This window comes from Halichoeres trimaculatus, unplaced genomic scaffold (genome assembly GCF_033239565.1).
Source record: "Halichoeres trimaculatus isolate MK-OKI-2021-1 unplaced genomic scaffold, fHalTri1.1 fHalTri1_scaffold_24, whole genome shotgun sequence".
NCBI classification, from domain to species: Eukaryota; Metazoa; Chordata; class Actinopteri; order Labriformes; family Labridae; genus Halichoeres; species Halichoeres trimaculatus.
In genome coordinates, this window is record NW_027437202.1 from 2,143,797 (window position 1) to 2,158,775 (window position 14,979).

At 42.9% G+C, this 14,979-nt stretch overlaps 1 protein-coding gene across 2 annotated transcripts in view; it reads right to left on the minus strand.

The window, feature by feature from the left end:
- Positions 1-5,552: 5,552 nt before the first annotated feature.
- The window catches only part of LOC141785962 (fibroblast growth factor 14-like), a 46,680-nt gene continuing 37,253 nt past the window's right edge, over positions 5,553-14,979 (minus strand). For both annotated transcript variants that reach the window (XM_074664621.1, XM_074664622.1), the window contains exons 4-5: positions 10,575-10,773; positions 5,553-10,411 (exon numbers count right to left, since the gene is read on the minus strand). In XM_074664621.1, the coding sequence (XP_074520722.1) occupies positions 10,263-10,411; positions 10,575-10,773 (348 nt within the window). In that variant the 3' untranslated portion in view covers positions 5,553-10,262. The remainder of the gene's footprint in view (positions 10,412-10,574; positions 10,774-14,979) is intronic.

Consider the following 14,979-nt stretch of genomic DNA (forward strand, 5'->3'; position numbering starts at 1 on the left):
ACTCCAGCACACACACACACACACACACACACCGAGGCACTTCCTCCCTCTCCTCTCGCCTGTGATGCTTTCTTGGTTGCCATAGCAGTCAACGAGTGTCTCTGGTGCCAGGCAGAAATGTGCTCTGATTGGTTAATCAGTATTCAGACGACGTGCTTGCCTGACTGGATGCTGCTCTGCCCTACCCTGTGTGTGTGTGTGTGTGTGTGTGTGTGTGTGTGTGTCCATCAAATGTCACTTATCACCTGAGAGATAAATTATTCCTCTTCCTCTCTGCTCCCGCCGTCACGTGTCTCTGCTCTTCATCAACCTTTTCTTCGCTTTCCCTGTTGTTGTGAGCAAGAAGGAGAGAGGGAGGTGATAAATGACGGGGAGGTGATAAATAAAGGAGGAGGAGGAGAAAAGAGGGATAAATCAAAGGTTGGAGGAGGAAAACACATAAAGAAGAAACACTGGAGGAAAAAGATGGTGTGAATTCTTTGGATTTTGTAAAAGTTAGCGCACAGGAAATAGTTTTGGAAGTAGCTAAAAGCGCCACAGGGAAGCAGCAACCAATTTCACATTTTGTCATTTGCTTGATATTCAACCTTTATTTATTAAAAAAAGTTACATATTCTTTAATTTATTTAGCAGAAATGCAAATGTGTTGGAATTTGCAGTTTTTGTGCTGTCCCATTTCTTAAATGTCAAATTTGCTCTTCAAAATTAACACTAGGATACATGTTTGTGTTTATTATTTACACTTTTATTTGTTCAAAATAATCATTAAAACATGACAAAACTGAATTAAAATGAATAAATAATTCACTTTGTGTGTGTCTCAGAAATCTGTTACAACTGTGTTGCCCGCTGAAGAAAACCCAATATATCAGCAATGAATGCTCCAAAGTCACATGACCTAAATCAGTTGAGGTCACATCCTTTATGGTGGGAATCTCAAAGAAAGTATGGCAAATTTCAGCTCCTCCTCATCAATATTTCATCAGAATAATTGTCCGTACATGGGGCGCATTCATCAAACGTGTTATCATTATGGCCTTGTGTACTTACTATAGATGTCTACTGTGTTACCTGTGATTTTTGCGCCATAGTTATTTCAAATGTTGGTGATATAAAAGACAAGGGACATTTCTAGAGAGCCAAGCCTTCATAATAATCTATGTAATATGAAATTTAGTTGAAAAAAAGTCACAACCTTTGTCCATTACACAGTTGACAAAAAAATGAACGGTTTTATTTCCTTTTTTAACACTTAAAAGTAGAGTCCGCATGATTCATTATCCTAAAAAAAAATAAAATAAAGTCAACTTTTACAGGAATAATCCTGCTTAATCGTTTCCTTTGAGCTTCTATACACGTGTGTCAGTGTCTGTGTCTGCCTCAACCCCCTCCTCTGCCTGGATGTTGATTTTTTGGTTGTATTAGGATGTGTATTAGGATGGAGGGTAAGTGTGGTGACATCAGCCAAACATAGAGAGCTCAGTGCGCAAGTGACTTTGTGTGTTGATGATCGCAAGTGGAAGAAGCTAATCAGAGCAGCTACGATAGTGGACGCAGCACAGAGGAAGGAAAACAAAGTGAAACAAAAATCCAAAATGATAAAGCTTTTTCCTAAACGAAGGTGAAGCTTAGCTCAACTGTCACTTGCTTTCAGGAACTCGGTGAGTGACGCTAGTTGGCTTTCTGCTAACCCGGTTTGTGTCAAATACCCGTGGTTAGCTTGTGCTAACATGCCAAATCAGGTGCACGGCTCTCGAGTCTCTCCCGCATAGAAATGCGATGCTACAGGTGGTTGCTGGGCTAGTGAGTGTGTTCACATAGTCACGGTTGGAGGCTTCTTTTCACTTTTTGGTAAACCTGAAATGTACCCCTAAACATACAATCACTCTTACATCTTAAGTGCGGCCAATGGAAGTGTGGTGTGTTGTTTCAACACTAGAAAATGATCCAGATATTCCAAAAGAAGCCAGAACATGTTGTTTCAGTGTCTCCTCTGTGTTTCAGTGAGAGGCCTGACTGTTTACATCTCATCTTGTCTTATTTTGACAATAACTCAGTAATATGGAAACATATTTCTGTGTTAACTTCTTTATCTGACCATTTTTCTGTCACTACTGCTGAAAACTCTCTAATCTCAGGCTGTTATTGTGTGCATCTTTCATCTCCAGACCCTCTCTTTCTTTAACAGAAAAAAGATTAATATCACGTGTACGAATTATTAAAGATAAATAATTATAAAAATGGAGCCGAGACGTTTCCCAGCACCTGACGCTTTGAAGAGGCAGGGTTGTCATGCTGCAGCAGCTGCAAGAGACATAAACGCTTGAAGTGGTCCTGATTACGATGAAAACCATCTATGACGCATGTGAGTGTGTGTGTGTTCATGTGTGTGCATATGCATGTAAGTGTGTCCACGTATGTGTGTGCACATGTGCTGCAGCGCCTGTTGTGTTTGATGATAATGAGGCAGACAGAAACTGGCTCTCAAGTGAGCTCTCATCACTACCTCAAACACATTGCTTCAGCATGGGCATAGTATCTTTTTATGTGTGTGTGTGTGTGTGTGTGTGTGTGTGTGTGTGTGTGTGTGTGTGTGTGTGTGTGTGTGTGTAGATAAGGGACCCAAAACCCCCCCAACTCGACGCTGTTTTAATGAAATTAATCAAAAAGAGGAGGAAATCGAAACATTTTGTGCTCTCTGATAACAGAATGTCATTTTGTTTGCCGGCTATAATTGGCTGCTTTTTAATAAGAGATTAGCGAGCAGCCATGTTGCTTTGTGCATAATAGAGTTTTAGTTTGAGCCGCAGGAAAAAGTGATCTCATTGGCTTGTTCGGGGCCTACAGGCTGCATGGGAGAAGTGGAAAGCAAAAGGAGAGTAGATGAAGGAGAGTGCTGAAACTGTGTTTTTTTTGTGTGGCCAGCAGGGGGAGACTGGAGGGAAGTGGGGGAAACAAGATGCTAATCACAAACTCTCTCTGGGTTCATTTTTGTCCTCTCAGGTATTCTTTTTGCTTCATTTTTGGCTATAACTTTGGTTGTGTTGCATAATTGATTTTTTGTAGTTTTTCTTTTTTTTAAGAAAAATCTCAAAATTCAAATTTTTCCAAAGGTCAACAACACACTGGGGGCAATTTTCCTTACTTGTTAGTAAATACAACATTCAAACTAGGCTCCTCCTCTTCTGATTGTGCACACCCACTGCCTCTGACTGTTATTAGTACACTACTAGCCCAGCAACCACCTGTAGCATTGAGCTGTGCACCTGACTTGGCATGCTAGCACAAGCTCATCTTCACTTTGGTTATGCTTTTCTTTCTCCCTGCTATTGTAGCCAATCAGGCTAGCTTCTTCCACTCGCTATCATCAACACGCAAAGTCACTTGTGCACTGGGCGTGCTGGGATTGATGTAGACTTGTAAACGCTCTGCCCTGCAACATCCTGATACAACCAAAACATCGACATCCAGGCAGAGGAGGGGGTTGAGGCCGACACAGACACTGACACACATGTATAGAGGCCTAGAGGAGAATATTAAGCAGGATTATTCCTGCAAACGTTAAGATTTTTTTAAGGAAATTCCTGCAGACACTACCTTTTTTAAAGTGCTGGTTTGCAGTGTTGTTAAACCCTGGCGGTGTAGCGCCAACTTCTGGCGAGGAGGACTTACTCAATGCAATATTATTTTGCCTTGAGTATTAGATGCTGGTCAAGGTTAGTATCGGCCTGATACTGATACTGATACCTTGGAGAGCCCGACCGATTAATCGGCCCAATTATAGCCTGTAACCTATTAATCAACATCGCCCAAAATGTAGCGGAATAATAAAATTTTTGCTGCGCAGAGATTCTGTCGCTCCTGCTCCTGTGTGTTAATTAAAATAAGGCTACTACACAGCGTCTCACTTCATAACGCCATGCAGGATTAACCTGGGCTTATAAATTCACAAGTTATTGTTTTGGTTGAAATAATTTTTGAAAATGTTTCAATGTATTTTGTTGTAATTGTATTTGTTGCATGTTTTGAAAGCAGCTACATTGTTACTTAAAATCTAGTTTAGCCCCATGCATTAAATGGAAGATGGAACTTTTTAATAGCAAGTCATAATTTGTGTTCATATACAGTATTTGTCCTGTGTGAACTTATTACATATGTCAGCCGATATATCGGATATCAGTCCATATATCGAATATCGGTCTATATATCAGATATTGGCCTATATATCAGATATCGGCCTATATATCAGATATTGGCCTATATATCAGATATCGGCCTATATATCAGATATCGGCCTTTATATCAGATATCGGCTTCTTTTTGCCCCCAATATCGGTATCGACATCGACCCCAAAAATCCCATTTCAGTCGGGCTCTAATACCTGGTATTGACTCACCCATAATCAAATAACCAAATGGGCATTTTAATGTTTAAAAGGATACAAAAAGAATCAATTTGGTATTTTTGATTAGGAAAAAAGTTTAGGGAAAGATTTGAGGAAGAATAAAGGGTAGTGTTTTGGTTTTTTTGCAGTCTTGGTAGAGGACAGAGTTGTAATCAAAGGGTTAAACGTAAAAGTTTTCCATAAATGAAATCAGACGACAAACTTTTTCACAAAATGCAGAAAAATGGAGGAAGAAACGGTTTTAAAAATGATAAAGAATGATTGGAGAGAGATGTAATAAGAGTGAAAAATGAGGATGTAGGACATGAAATCCTCCTTGGACAAAAGGATCTGGGTCTTCAGGTTGAATCAAGTGAAGGATGCAGCTCTCCAGATATAATTAAAGCTCCAGTCCTCCTGCTAATTAAACACCATGTTGCCCTTCAAAGTACACCTCATTTACATTACATTAACATATGCAGATTTTAATTACAGACACCTAATTACAGTATTTGCTGGTTCATCTGCCACTTCCAGGAGGCCAGGAGATGTGACGTGCGGGTGTGAGTGTGTGAGTGTGTGTGAAGTCTCATCCTGCCTGTCAACCTGTCTGGAAGTGTGTGCAGAGCTGTCTCTCCTCATCTCTGCTCTCATATCTGTCTGATAATGGAGCTGTTTAATGGCTCTGCAAACTACAAACTGCTGTTCTGTAGATTTTTAACATTTAAGGTCAGCAGCACACAACTTTAAACTAACTAAAACCCACAAATGTTTGACAGTTCTGCCTGAAAAAGCACTAAAATGTTCCAAAGATCATCAAATTAACTGGTAATTTCTCCTCTCACAGCCCATTAACCTTTTATTTGTGCAGCTATTAACACGGCGCTCCTCTCTTTCTAAAAATAGCTCGTTCTTCACAGGCGTTTATTGTGTCAAAGTCGCGGTGAGTCACTGGTAACTCTGGCTGAATTGTCTGCTGTCGGTCACTTCCTGCACCTTTCTGCAGGCCGATAACACAGGCTGCCCTTCAGTCCACACAAAGGATGAAAGAGAGTTATTGAGGGAGCCGTGAGGTGTGTGTGAGACAGGTAGGCATACACACAAACGGTGAATGGGTGCAGAAACTCAAGGACAGCGCCTAAAAATGAAAGAGTCACACTTCTTTCTATAAATCCTTTATTCAATATCGTCGTTTTCTGTGTGTATACAATGGATCGGACACAAACTGTACAGTGCAGACAAACTCTGTTTGCATAATATGTATGTAAAGTGTAACTGTACATCGACTGACAGACGGTAAACTCCTGTAAGGTCAGCACAGGTGAGGTTTTGCTTCTGGCTCTGGTTGAATCTACCTCCTTCTCTGGAGGATTTCGTCAGATTTTCAGGACTTGAATCGATGAGCAATGCTGGAGCCAGATGCAAAACCTCAGCAGTGCTTTGCTGTAAATGATTGTTTTGTTTCGATAACACATTACCTACATTACCACATGCATTAGCCCCTGTCATCTGTCCTCTTTTAAACCATGCAACAAGTGGGAAACAGTCCAAACAGAGAGAAGAGTTGAAGAGGAGGAGGAGGAGGAGGTGGGAATAAAAAGTTCTCCGGCTGCATGATTACAAAACGAGCAAAGAGCCAGCTAGTTACAGTGAACAGAAGATTTAAGGATAATTGGAAATTAAAATAGGATGGAGAGTGTCTGCTGCTGTGTGGGATGAGTGTTCGCAGAAAGTAACAGCTTGGAGGAGAGCGCGCTCACTGATTCAGATGTAATAAGGCAGCCTTTTGTAAGAGGAATAAAGTGGAAAGCTGCAAAAGAAAAACCTGAGGGAGACGAGCTACAGCGAGAGTACAGTGCTAACCATAACACGTCCCTGCGTCTCTAAAGTGCACCAGGTCACAGCAGCCTCTTCGTCCTGTGATGCTGGCTTCATTTTGTGTCCTGTGGAGTCTGGGTTCAGAGCTACGCTCCATGAAAGACGGAGTTAAGATGGCTACATGTGTACCTGCCATTAGTACATGAGTGGTGCTTGTATGTGGAGAATTAAAAATGACCCAGGCTGTCGTGATTGCTCACTTCTAATTAAATCAGGCGCTCTCTCCCTGAGCACAACCCGCTGTTAGATTTCTCATAATTGTAGCCTTGGTACCTGGCTAACCACCAGTGGAGAGAAATCTCTCCGGAGACGCTGACAGTAATTGCGCCTTCGTTGTTTGAACTGTGATTACCAGCCTGGAAACACTATTGTAGCAGTGTTTTTGGTCAGTATCCAGGAAACGGGGCCATTTTTCCCTGGCCTCGCCGTTATTAAATCTTGAGAATGTGCCACAGATCTTCAATCGCTGCTTTTTAACAAGACGCTACAAGCAGAGCCTCGGCTCCTTTCGCCTCGTCTCTTCCCTCTGCCAGCAGCGTCGGACAAATTAGCAGCTTGATAATCATTCAGCGGATAACAGTTGCTGTCCCAGACTCTTGTAACTGATTGTATCTGCTAATGGTTGCTCAGGCAGGCACAAACATTGTCCTCTATACTGTAATTAAAGCCAGTCTGACAACACAGGATGCAGCAGAGTAAAAGATAGAGCCTGATTGTCCAGGGTTCATTTTTCGTGTGACACAACAGTCGATAAATGTTACATCCACATTTCTTTGACGCGAAAACGAGCACAACGAAAGACATCTCCTGCTCCCTTTTGTCTCATTTTGCTCGCTAACAAGACGAGACAGAAGGGCGGACGTTTTTGGAAGCGTCGGGTTTCCCTCGGCTCCAGCCGTCCTGGATGAAGAAGAGGCACTCACACAGCAAAAATCTACAGTATCACCCTGATAAAACGACGCACGTCACTTGCACAGATTAAAACTGATTTTACTTTTTATGTTTTTGAACCTGGGCCGTACTTTAAGATACATCCTCAAAGACTAAGGCCCCGGTTGAAAAAGCTCCCACTTTTTTAGGACGTGAGTAAAACGTCACAGACGGACACTTTAAATTCAGAAACTCACATATTTGCACACAGCGAATGAGATCAGAGAAGCAGACAAGGAACAAATGTGAGGAACGCCGTCTCTTCACCGTGTGCAGCAGCGCTTCACAGACACACACCTGTTGCTGAGGCGGGATGCAGCTCGCTCAGGCTCGCTGGAAAGTCGAGGAAACTGTGAGGATTAATCATCCAGCCTTGTGTTTCTGTAAGGGCGGGGAGGATGGAGGTCATTTAGTAGTTTGAACAGAGAGAAAGCAGAAGGGACAGTTTCTGCTCGTAGCTGAAAATAATCGCGGATGAGTGTGCGTGTGTGGGATCACAGTATCTCTAGAGGAACTTTTCGAGGAGCTAAAGGAAGGTGAAACAGAGAAGCCGAAACGTTGAACAGGTTGGCGCCATGTTGACTGTCACAGTGAGAGGGCGAAGCACGGGAATCTATTTGGTTTCATTTCAGCTCCAGGCGTTTTTGATTTTACGCCTGGTCTCGAAAAAAGAAAGATGAAATCAGCTTGATGAGAAAATCAAAGTGTGCTTTTTAAGTTTTGAAAAAAAAAAATATTTTAAAGAGATTAAAGTATCTAAAAGGAAACTGCTGATTAAAGCCACTATATGCGATTTTACATCCTGGGATATGATATGACTCAGCACATCTTGGCTTTAAAATACCCTGTTCGCTCTTACCCTCATTCTTCCCATTTATTTTCAGTGCCTCAGCAGCAAACAGGAACAGCTGCTGTTCTCACCATACTTGAGGTTTGACCCTCCCTCTGTTACAGTATCTGCTACTCCATGTAAACACTGACTGCTACCAGACACCAGCACGCCTCCTCTACGATCTGTGATGCTACAACTAGGGGGAATCCTTCTGGGTTTCGGCTACACGCTAACTCCAGCAATATGGTGCCGGGATTCCTCGTGTGATGCAAAGGGGGAAAAGAGGGCGTTAAATCTGCTCTGTGCCTGTACAGATGTATTTAGAGAATCACTAGTGTGTGCTGGATAACACTCCTGAACAAACAGGAAGTAAGGAAGTCTGAAAACTCTCGAAGGCTGTTTGTAAATCAAGGGTCACGCCATGATTTGTGTAAAGGTGCTTTTCAACCACAGGAACTACAGTCTACATTTAAACCAGGAAGTATTAGTGGGCGGGGTCTGCAATTCTCAGCGTTTCAAGAGGGGTCCAGCTGCAGACCTACACTCTCAGGGGACTCTCTTGGAGGCTCCACCCCTCCACCATCAGAAGGAAGTGACATCAGGTTTTCAACAAGTTTACGGTTCAATAAATATGAGATTGGTCAATGGTTCTGGATATCTCTGGACATCATTAAATAAAAAGAGATGAAAGTTGCACGTCACCTGCAATTTGACATTATTGACTGAAGTAGGCCATCTAGTGTCTTGGAGTGGTAATAGCAAAAGCTTCCTGTTGGAAACGTTCACCTCTGAGTATTTTGAAATTTAAAGTTTTCATTATTGTTCATAGAGAGTAACTGTAATAAGTCTCTGCGATAAAAGTTGACATTCTGGTTTGAAACTTTAGTTACATTGATGTATGCTAACCGCTAGCATATCAATGCGATTTCCCATATATGTTAGCATCAAGCTAGCACTTTTTTTCCTGTATAGTTTTTGGTCCACCCGGAGATATATGACATATTGAATGGGAATCTCTCGTGAAAGAGTAATGTTCTACAGTAAAACTTCATGCTAAGCTAAAGTCTGAATCATCAAGCATTAAGGCTAATGATGTTAATGGATTTAACCATTTCTAATCAATTCTTCAGCAACCATGAATCTGATATTGAAATGACTGAGGAAATGAAAACTGTCAAATTGAGGTGCCCACCAATTCATGTTGTTTTTGATGATGTGACTTTTATACATTTACTTTTTTTTTAGGAAGGAGTTATGCCGTAGTGACCAAACTTGGCATTGAATTCAACATTCCTGACACTTACGGCATGGTTTATGTTCAACACAGTTGATGTTTTGTAAGTGTCCGGAAATGTTGAATTTAATGCCTGCCAAGTTTCAACACTATGACATAACACCTTCCTAGTCAATCTATGAATTGTTCAGCCCTTCTTTGTATTTTTTAGATTTTTGACTTAATATCTCGACGTCACTTACTTTTGACTGTGGAGGAGTCGAGCCTCCAAGAGTGGAGGTCTGCAGCTGGACTGTCTCGAACATTTCTGATTAGAGCAGTGTTTAATTTCACCCTCCATCCACAACATCACACACTCACTCTCCAGACGTCACTGGCCTGATTTGCATAATCTACACGGGACTTCAGGCCTCGGTGGGAACACAGGAACCTTTTAGTTCCTGGTTGAAAAGCACCTCAGCGTCTGAGTGACAGAATCACTCCCTGATCATTTCATGACTGATCAGCCTGATGTTTTTTTTTATCTCATCGATCAAAGATCGAAACCAAGTGGTTGAATTTTAGGAGGAGTAAGTGTGTGTGTTTGTGTGTGTGTGTGTGGCTACCAGCAAGCAAGCATACCTGGCAACAGAAAACATCAGGAAAGGAAAAAAGGAGGGGCCTCATTCTTACAGATTGTCACAGAAAAATACCGGTGAAGACAACATTTTTTCCACTTGGTCTATATTTTAAAGAAGTCTTTGTCTCCCTCAAAGAGGGCACGCCTCTGTCCCGGAGTCAGGGTATCTGACTGGTCCACGCTCTTCATCCCCCTCCAGCCCTGACCCCCTCTGACGCTCCATCCATCCAGCAGGCAGGGAGAGAGGAGAGGCGGGGCCGGGGGCCCCACTGCTGACCAGTCAGAACTTAACAGGAGCAGTTTTTGATTGCGCAGCAGTGGGGAGAGTTTCTGTCTCCTCCGGGGCCTCTGATTGGTCAGGGGGGGGTAAAAAGAAGGGAGGGGTTATGTTTCCTCCTTGTCAGGTTTGCTGACTGGTTTCCCACCATTCATGACCACCGGTTCGCTGGTTGTGCTTTTGGAAGGCGGGCCCACAGCGAGTTTAGGCACCGCCTCCCCGACGTCGTGCAACGAAGGCTCTCGGTACATCGCAACTGTAGGTGTGGTGGAAGAGACGGGGGAGGATAGGGTGTGTTGGGTGGGAAAATGAGGGGATAAACCGGATAAGGGGGCGGATGAAGGAAAGAAGAGAAGTTTTTACTCTTTATCCCATCAAAAGTTTAAAAAACAAATTGAACGTGTGTGAGTTTGTCTTACCTTCTATAGGTTTAGGCAGAAAGTGAGCAGCTGGTTTGGTCTTCTTCACCCTGTTCCCCTTCATGGCCTGTCCCTCTTTGTTGAGACCCAGGAACCAGGCCCGGCCCGACTCCTTCTGTCTGTAGAGCATGGAGCTGTAGATCACGTAGTAGTTCTCAAAGACCGACTCCTTAAACTTACACTCGGCTGTAAACAGTTCCTGTGGAGACAAATAGAAACATAAATTCAGCTTTGATGCTCAAGAGGAGTCTTTAAGACCAACAACCCAAATTCTGGATCTGTCCTCGCCTCAAACGAATCGAGACATCTGCTCCACAAACTAAAAACACATCACAGGCTGACTCATGTATCACTCGCACTCGTGTCACTCCCTCCTCTGACATCTCCTTTGTACGCACGAGACAACAAACCAAAGAGACATCAACAAAAAAAAGAAGAAGAAGAAGAAGAAGAAGAAGCAGATTCTGGCGACACAAAGCCCCGAGACCTTCAACGCGCTCCCAGACGTCGGCTTTAAAACTCTCTCTGCGGTTTCACCCGGCGCCTCCGTTGGAGCATATTTCAGCGCCGAGTCAAGGTGTTATTCTCACTGGGTGAGAAATCGTCCTCCCTGGTGAGTCACAGCGAGGGGGGAAAACGCAGCTCGGATTTGTCATCAGAGAGGTCAGAGTCGAATTCTTCTAGCCACAGATATATTAACGTGAACGCAACATGACAGAGTCAGTTTGATGCATTGATTTTACTTTTTGAGTCTGATTTCACTCTAAGTCATTCATCCGATGCTAAAAGAAAAGAACACAGCTCCAAGTCTCTGTCTTAATTGCTCCTCAAATCAATCTTATCTCCTCTTGTCTAACAAGAATCTCCCTGTCACTCTTATCAAACCCTGATTTCATTAAAGAACCCCGCTTATCATTCAGCTCCAAACCGAGGAGACGCTCCTCTCGTTGCAGTGATTGCTGAGGAAATTAAAAAGTCGAGTTAATAATAAACCACTCTTCGGACGGCTGAGGAGGCTCCTGCCAACCCAAACAATCACCCCGAGGTCCCCAGATCCCAGATTGGGAAGTGTTTGTCTAGACGGCCTCTTATTGGCTGATGTGGGCCTCAGACACATTGTCATTCAGCTCAGGTCTGTCGGTCCGAGTCTCATAGCAACATGAGGAAGAGAGGCGACACTGTAGCGATGGCAACCAACCAGCGCCGAGAGGGAGGGGTCGGTGTCAGTGGGTGGGTGGGCTGTGAGAGCGTGTGTGTGTGTGTGTGTGTGTGTGTGTGGAGCAGGGAGGGAGAAACACACACCCAAACACTTGAATTGTTAATTTTACATATAATGTGCTGTATCTCATGCTAAACCACATCCACTCCTGACGTGGAGCACACACACACACACACACTCAGAGGCAAGCACACACTTGTGGCTCTAGGGGATGAATGGAGCGAGGTGCAGGAGGGCTTTCTGGGATATGAAATGCGACTAAACGAACAAGACAGGTTTTAATGAATGGATGCTCTATTTATCAGCGCCGTCAGACACCAACACAAATTAAATGTTCCCTTTTGATCGGCTGTGATGTGTATTAAAGGGGGATTACACTACTTTAGAGCTCCTTTACACTCACCAACCACTTTATTAGGCACACCTGTTCAACTGCACGCAAATTTCTAATCAGCCAATCACATGGCAGCAACTCAGATATGGTCAAAACGATCTGCTGCAGTTTAAACTGAGTGTCAGAATGGGTAAGAAAGGTGATTTAAGGGACTTTGAACATGGCATGGCTGTGATCTACCGGGATTTTAACCAACAACCATCTCTAGGGTTTACAGAGAATGGTCAAAAAAGGCCAAAAAGAGAAAATATCCCACAGGCTTACCAAAACTGGACAATAGAAGATTGGAAAAACATTGCCTGGTCTGATGGGTCTGGATTTCTGCTCCACATTCAGATGGTAGGGTCAGAATTTGGCGTCAGCAACATGAAAGCATGGATCCATCCTGCCTTGTATCAACGGTTCAGGCTGCTGCTGCTGGTGTAATGGTGTGGGGGATATTTTCTTGGCTCACTTTGGGCCCCTTAGTACCAACTGAGCCTGGTTTAAAGTCCACAGGAAAAAAAAGAAAAAAAGAAAAAAGGGGGAAAAGAGAAAAGGGGAAAAAAAAGAAAAAAATGGAAAAGAGGGAAAAAGAAAAAAAGGGGAAAAAAGGGGGAAAAATGAGAAAAAAAGGAAAAAAGGGGAAAAAAGAAAAAAAGAGAAAAAGAAAAAAGAGAAAAAATCAAGGAAAAAGGGAAAAAAGAAAAAAATAGAAAAAAGAAAGAAAAAAAGGAAAAAAAGAAAAATAAAGAGAAAAAAAGAGAAAAAGGAAAAAAAAGAAAAAATTGAAAAAAGGGAAAAAGAAAAAAAGGTGAAAAAAGGGGAAAAAATGAGAAAAAAGGAAAAAAAGGGGGGAAAAGAAAAAAAGAAAAAAAAGAAAAAAAGAGAAAAAATAAGGAAACAGGGAAAAAAAAAAATAAATAAAGAAAGAAAAAAAGGGGAAAAAAATGAAGAAAAAGTCTCCACAGTCCCCAGATCTCAATCCAATAGAGCAGCTTTGGGATGTGGTGGAACGGAAGATTCTCATCATGGATGTTAAGCTGACAAATCTGCAGCAACTGTCCACTTTAAGAGCACACAGAGGTCTGTCTCTGCAGGATTTCTCTCCTCCACCCTGAAGTTGGTGGAAAAAAAGCTGATTTTGCACTCTGATCGGATTTGTCTTAAAGCCATAACAGCCTGATGCGCGGCTGCAGGCTGGAGCAATCAATGGGAGCAAATAGAAAATGTTTGGAGCTGTTTTTATGCATGGAAGAGGTTTAAAAATAGAGCAGAGTGGTGGTTCTCAGTGGAGCTTCATACTTTTCATTCCAGGATTAAATGAAGTTAATAATATATTAAGCCTTGACCTACACCTCTGCTTCATTATTCATTTGTTAGGGAGGATGATCCTCAGAGCGGTGCCAGACTCTTATTAATGTTGGCCAGCGAGGTCATACATCATTTAAAGCTGCTTTTAAAAGAAAAGATGCTTGCTGTCCAGGTGTCTCAGAGCCCACGACTGGATTTGGAAAGAAGAGGTGCACTGTAAAAAGAAAAAAATACCAAAAACCTCAGCTCCCTTTCAGGTGAGTCACTTTAACAACACTGCTCGCCTGAATGTGTTTCTGTCGTCATTTCCAAATAGCTGCTTTCACAAGCTGCCCACAGACAGAAGACGGGGAGAAAAAAGGATGAATGAAAGAAAACAGAGGGTGGGGTGTTTTGAAATTGGGACATGAAGGAGAAGAAGGAGAATAAATCACCCAGCGAGGAGAGCGACGCCTCCTGATTGGAAAAACAGCGGGGGATTGTCTCCCTCACCCCGCTCTTATCGGAGTATTTCTTTGCTTTTTCTCCTCGCTGTGCTGAGATTTACTGAAAGTGAACAGGCTGCAAACATGCGTGCACGCTGTTATCTTTTCAATGACATGCACAAAACATTTGTGTGTCCTCGTCTGCCTGAAAGCAGCTTTTTTCTCCCCCAGCAGCTGTCATCAGATAGAGCAGAGCCCATTAACATGTTGTTCCAAAACATACCAAATTGATAGAGGCAGCACTTTGTGCCTTTTCCATTACAGAGCTAAAAATAAGAAAGTCAAACACAGAGTGGGGAAAGCAGCTCAGAGCTCCCCAACAGAGCTCCACTCATAAAGTCCAGCGTATACGTCGAATTCACAGACGACGTCTCCTGGAGCTGGAGGAGTCACGTCACGCTGACTCTGAGGGAGGAACAGGGTTCAGGCACCGCTGACCGGGGCAGCTGCTGAATGACTGAGAGGCCACAAGTTCAAGTCTGGAGGTCTGACTCTGCAGCCTCATGGGCTGAGAGGGTGCCTGCTGCAAGGAGTCACGCTGGGCTGGGCCAAAACACCAAAACACACACACACAGCTTCACCAAAGCCACACACCACTTATCTGGAGTCAAATGTAGCCTTAAGACTTGATCTCTATCTGCAAAGTTACTCTGGGGGCGACAAGTGTCAGTGATGATCTGAGAGAGACTAGGGGTGATTGATCTGTCTGATTTCCTGATTGACTATCAACCAATTTTGATGATCACCGACAAAAAAGCAGCTTTAAAACTGTGTGTGTTCACAGCTGTGTACCTTTGTGACAACTGAACTTAACTGGCAAAACTTATTGTAGCTTTATGAGCATATATACTGTAGAACGCAGAAATTTACGAGAGGCTCTAAACACAACTCTGATGACAAGGTGCAAGACAACAGATGTAAATGTCAGACACAAACGCGACTGTCTCAGGTTTTTCTCATGGGTGACATCTGGTCTAGCAAAATTAAGCCTATGCTGAATTGCTAAAAGTTGCT